The 6,171-nt window shown below is 37.4% G+C and overlaps 1 protein-coding gene across 3 annotated transcripts in view; it reads right to left on the reverse strand.

The window, feature by feature from the left end:
- Positions 1–6,171, reverse strand: part of RNF111 (ring finger protein 111) — a 53,085-nt gene that overhangs the window by 22,811 nt on the left and 24,103 nt on the right. For all 3 annotated transcript variants that reach the window (XM_009321576.1, XM_009321575.1, XM_009321574.1), the window contains exons 4-5: positions 3,607–3,770; positions 603–800 (exon numbers count right to left, since the gene is read on the reverse strand). In XM_009321576.1, coding sequence (XP_009319851.1) covers positions 603–800; positions 3,607–3,770 — 362 coding nt within the window. The remainder of the gene's footprint in view (positions 1–602; positions 801–3,606; positions 3,771–6,171) is intronic.

The raw sequence follows: 6,171 nt of genomic DNA on the forward strand, positions 1-6,171 counted from the left end.
AGGGAAAGGAGGAAAGATTGTCCCTGTGGTGACTGTGCAGAGACCTCAAATTCTTGTGCAACTGTAGTCAGCTCAGGTTTTTTGTACCTCACCTGACTTGCAGACAGGGGCAGAGCACCCATGTTTCAGAGATGTTATGAGTGCTACCTGTATATACAGCTCTATTACAGGTCAGTATCTATACAGATTTGTATAAATGTACTTCCAGTGAAGTAATCTATAGGGGGAGGTTCAAGGAATCTCTATACATCCTTCACTTCCTTACGATACACATTAAAAAAACTACCCCTGTAACACACTGCAATGGAAGACTTAATTCCCTGTGAACTACATTCTACCTCCTCAAAAAGCAAGGAGGTTCATTAGGTATAACCAAATCATTCCAATAGGCCAAAGCAGACGGCTCCAGCACAACTTCCTTCATCTTTGGGGAGAAATCAATGATCTTTTTCAGATTCCTGTCTGTCCTCTCAACTTACTAGCATTATGTTCAGTACTAAAAGTTCACATGCCGTTTAATCTAGAGAATGCCGATTAACTTCCTCTACCTTCTTTGAACTAGGAGGCAACACAACAGTTTAGAAAGCTCTCTTATTCTGTACCTCCAGCTGAAGTACCAGCAGTGCCGCCACTGGGAAGACTAGAAGTCGTCTCTGGTGCTGCAGAGGGCTGGCTGTTGGAGATGTTTGGAGCTGCATCAGAGGCCTGCTCTGAGGTAGACGTACTAGAACTGTTACTGGAAGCAGAACTCACAACCTGCGGCTCCACTCTAGCTGAGGTGGTTGGCACAACTGTCGGCTCTAGTGAAACAAAAAAGCTTTCATGTTCTTTAAGCTTTAAAAGCTGCTGGGGTTTTTTTATTGTTGTTGCTGGTTTTTAATTATTTTAGAAGAAATTCTCCATTCTGGTCTTGCCAGATGCTAAGAAAGTCGGAACACAAAAGCCTGACAGGTACAAAATACAAAAGTTAATTCTGTTTCACTCGTGTGTGGAAAAAAAAAGAAAAAAAATATCTTATTTCCCTTTTTTTTTAATCAACTCAAATTTTAAGAATTAATATAAAATAAATTCCCAGCCAAATCTGACATACCAAGTTTTATTTACTGAATAAAATACTACTAGAAAGGAAATTAAATTATTTTGGTACTTTATGATGAAAACACTTGCTGAAATCTTTCATAAATCCACAGGCAAACTACACTATGATTAAGTATTACCCTTACCGTTTTTTTAATGCCTACAACATGCAGAAAAACTTTTAGATAACTAGCCAAGAACAGCATAGTAATGTCTAAACTAGCAGTACTACTTTACAAACTTCAGTCATTCTAGATGCATAGTACTAAAGGCTATATAGCAAGATAAACTTGGTTTCTAGTCTCAATACACATTAAAAGCAGATTCATTATATCAGTATTTGAGACTTCTGTTAAAAGGACAATATGCAAAATGAACATGTATATGAAGGTAATAGTTGGCAATATATTTAATTGGATCCAGGGAAATACACTAAACACTTGATAAATCTTGTTCTCTACTACACAACTGTAAGCAGGTTAAAATTTAAAAAGATACTTGGTGGCATAATTCAAATTTAGTTTTGAAACAGTCTGCTTTTGACTGTAAGTTTGAAATTTCTCTCTAATTACCAAAAAGGCAATGACATGACTGGGAATATGAGATACCATGAAAGGGAGTATCATCAGAAACAGCTCAGGTTTTTTTCATGAAAATGTCTGCATGGATATCAGAGAAAAAAAAAAAAGGCATCAAGACACTTCAAATACTTCTCTTACACAAAGTCTCAAAATAAAATATGACTAGTTTTCAAGATTTCTCTCTATATCTAGTAGGTATATCAGCAACTCAGTGAGCAAGGGAATAAACATATCTCCCTTCTGGCAAGACTTCCAACTCATCACATTAAAAAAACATGACCTGGTACCTACATTTAAATTCCTTTGGATTTTAACGTGGCACTCCAATACACTCATTTTATTTAAAGGAAAGCATTTTGGGAGAAATGTATTAAAGTTTAAATTCAGGAAAAAACAGCAAGTACATAGGAAATGTATAGCCTAACACTGATATGTGATCACACAGTACTCAAGACGGGATGCTAATACATTCTGAAAGCAATCCTGCAGTCAGACAATTCTCAGTTCTATCAGCCTCAATCACCCTGCTACCCTGTTACTGTTTTGACTCACCATCAGCAATACAGACAGTTCTGTTTCTCCCCCCCAAAACCAGTAAAAGCCAGTGGGCTTGGTCAATCTCAAACTACTAGCTAAGAGAAACTTAATTTCAACACACTTCACAGACATTAATCCACAGATAGATGGAGATATGATCCTTATGCTCATGGAAGTAGCTAGCAAAGTTTTAAGACTACTATCTTTGAAGATATCAGTAAAGTTATGATAAAGTGCGTAGCTGCCTTGTAACAGTGTTAATTCAGAATTTTTATTATTTTACACTAGTTCTTGTGTGAAATTTGATGCCTAAACCCAAAAATAATATCTCTGAAATCCTGGAAGGTTATTTCCTCGGGGGGGAGGGGGGGGTGCCCCAGAAACAGCTAGTGTTAAATATACACATTACAGAAGTAAAAGTTCATTCAGCAATAATCTTTTTTACAAGAATTTGGTTCCTGAATTTAAGACTACATGCTATAATTTGAGTTTAAAGAGTAAATTAAAGCAATAGATGCCTATTCCCCTTCAATGATAGAGCTGTTGGGATATTTCACAGTAAATCCATAAAGAAAAGAATCTGTAAATCAACCCATCCTCTTCCTTAAAAACCAAACAATCAAAACCAATTCCAAACCCTTCCAACTCTCCAACCCACCCCAAAAATCAAGACAACTTGAACAATAAGATATTGCAAGATACTAGCTTGCGATGCACTCAGGGACGGAACCACAACACGACAAAACTTCTGTTAAACATTAAAAGTAGTATGCACCCAAGAAATCCCCCAAACCACCACCACCAACAACAAAATAAACCTGCAAAAATGTACATGAGCTTTAGTTTTTCCTTCTCTCAACTTTTGACAATACCTGGAAGTTGCTCTTATGATTTTCAGCAAAAATAGACTTATGAAGTGCCAGTAGGTTTTAATGTTAGGAAACAATGAAAGGTTACAGCTTCAGAAACCTAACATACTTTACTAGTTTGGGATTGGGGATTTTTTTCTTTTTTAAAATTATTTTCACTCCAAGGCCTGAAAGAACAGTAACTATTCCAAAGCATAAGCAGCGATAGATTTTCCTTTTATAGTGTTGTATTGAATAAGTGCATATTTTTAAAGTAGTTCCAACCTGTTCTGTAATTTCTGCCTGGTGAGTCAGCCCTCAGACATACACCCAAGTCTGTTTTGGAAGAAAAATCAGATCTAGTAGACCCACTGGGAATGGCTAAACTTTTAATTTTAAAAGAAAGGCCACAAGAGGATTTTCTGACAGGCTTGGAAATCAGTTTGTTTAGAATTGAGCCTTTTTCATAGAATAGTATAACTGATGCAATTGATTCCACTCCCCTTACACTGATCATCCTGCTTCTGAAAAAGGAAGAGATTTCTCAGACCAGTGCAACTTACCATCTTCATCCACTGTAAGGTCCACTACTTCCGCTGCATTCTGTCTCAATGGCTGTATGACTGTGGAAATCCTACTGCGGTTCCGCTGTTCTTGAGGTCGTGCAGCATGAGAACTAGAACTTTGTCCCCAGTGTGATCTTGTGTGTCCAAGTGTTGAACGAGACCTTAAAAAAGGTGACACTTTAAGTATTGACCTAAATTTTGCCATTATTAAGTTCTTCTCCTCACTGTTTTAGAAGCTATTTGAAGTATTTTTTTTTTATTATTAGAAAAGCATTTTGTTATGTTGAAATACCCCACTACTCCGCATTCACTAGATGTGTACTTACAAACATTACTGCAGGCTTTACCAGATAACATAATGGCAAATACCCAACAGGTAGAGTTTAAAGGTCTTTAAACCATGTTCCTATGAAATACATACAGGTAACTCAAAAAAATTCATTGTGAAACTCTACAACTGCAGTCAGGCAGCAATTATATCTGATGTTATGTTTTAACTTCGTTAATAGTAAATGAAGAGTCTCCAAATCCTATACTATTCCTATGCAGTCTGAAAGAGCAGATCTATGAATGATGACAGAAGCATAAAGACAATAAAAATCTGTAAACATTAAGTTCTTTTGCATGTTAACTTGTGACAGAATATTTTCAGAGGATAATTTCTATACTTTAATTTAAATTTCCAAAGTGTCCTAAAAGTGCAAAATCTCTGGACTTTTCTCTGTTGAATATTATTTCCTCTCCTCTCCTCTAAGAATGAACACAGCTTTGTGTAACAATTAAATGAAATGTGGCTGGAGGAGAGGAAATCATAAGCCTGTAACCATACCTAAGGAAAGGGATGGTTTTATGTCTGTAGTGTAACACTTAGCATCCATTCTATTCAATTTAGCCATACAAACCCAAACCCAAATCACTGATGCTTTGGAGTTTAAGTTAAGAAGATGCTGTCTTTAATTAAGGGAAGAATTTTTTACAGTATTGTATTTATCAGTTCACTCTCAAAAACCTTTGACTCTCCACTCTCCAGTATTTACATAAATCAGGTGGCTCTTATTTTCCAATTTGGGAAAACAATGTACTCAGACTTCAGAAATTCAGAAGAGGAAAATGTGAAGAAAAGGCAATGACTTCACTAAAAACAAACAAAACCCACTGCACAAATCACCATGGAGCTCAGTCCACATTTCTGTTCTGCCTGTATGCCCTTCACCCCTATCTGTGTAACTCACTAACAAAGATCACTATATTTTCCTGTAGTGCAAAAAGCATCCTTGCTGCAGTCTTCTCAACTGGCTTACACTTCAATTCCACTTCAGTAGCCACTGTAATTTAAAGATCAGGTTGGTTCAAAAAGGCACATTTTCTTTAAAGTTTGGATTTATGTAATGTCCAAATTGATTTGTGTGTGCTTTGTGTGTGTCCTACTAACACTCCAGAATGAAATTTACCTCCCAAGCCCCTTTAAAAACTTTACTCTTACTCTCTGGTGACCCAAGGTGCACTTTGCTAATGCAAGGAGAGGTTAAGGTCTCACCTCCTACTTCATCTTCCCCTCCCCTTCAGTTAACTAAGAGTTAAGGTTCATGGGAGCACCTCGGGTTTGGTAGTAAAGGCCAGGAGAAATTAGCTGTGGAAGGGTACGCAGGATTGTCAGTGTTTAATTCTCTTACAGGAACTCCAGCTTCATATCAAAACCAGTGCTGTACCTACTACATCCATATTTTTTGTTTTTCAATGCAAGCTGTAAATTCAACAATAAGAAATTTCTTTGGATTTCTTCTTGCACAAAAGAACAAGCAGACAACATGACAAAGCATCAAACTGGAGATGAAGAGAAAGACGACCTAGCATACAACTGTACAGTGAGCTTATAATCTTCAAGAGTTTTTGAATCAGGTATGATTTCAAGCAAAGATGGAGGTGGAAACAAAGGACTACTGAATTGAAACAGTCTTAAAGTTAGAGGTCTGGGTCTTTATTTCCTTGTTATGATTAAATAGGACAATATTCTGAATGACTAATGAATATGTTAGCTATATGGTGCTGTGTATATTCAGTCTGTGGCTGAGTCCATGTAATTTCAAAATTACTAGGCTAGTCCACCTCTGAAGTATGTTGTCCTGGTTTCGGCTGGGATAGAGTTAATCTTCTTCCTAGTAGCTGGTGTAGTGCTGTGTTTTGGATTTAGCATGAAAATAATGTTGATAACACACCGATGTTTTAGTTACTGCTGAGCAGTGCTTACACTAGTCAAGGACTTTTCAGCTTCTCATGCTCTACCGACTGAGAAGGCTGGAGGTGCACAAGAAGCTGGGAGGGGGCACGGCCAGGACAGCTGACCCCAACTGCCCACAGGGACATTCCATACCATGTGACGTCATGCTCAGTACATAAACTGGGGGAAAGCTGGCCAGGGGGGCCACTGCTCGGGAACTGGCTGGGCATTGGTCAGCGGGTGGTGAGCAATTGCATTGTGTATCACTTGCTTTGTGTATTCTTCTTATTATTACTACTAGTAGTAGTATTTTATTTTATTTCAATTATTAAACTGCTTCTAAC

Source organism: Pygoscelis adeliae, unplaced genomic scaffold, assembly GCF_000699105.1.
Source record: "Pygoscelis adeliae isolate BGI_AS28 unplaced genomic scaffold, ASM69910v1 Scaffold183, whole genome shotgun sequence".
Classification (NCBI taxonomy): domain Eukaryota; kingdom Metazoa; phylum Chordata; class Aves; order Sphenisciformes; family Spheniscidae; genus Pygoscelis; species Pygoscelis adeliae.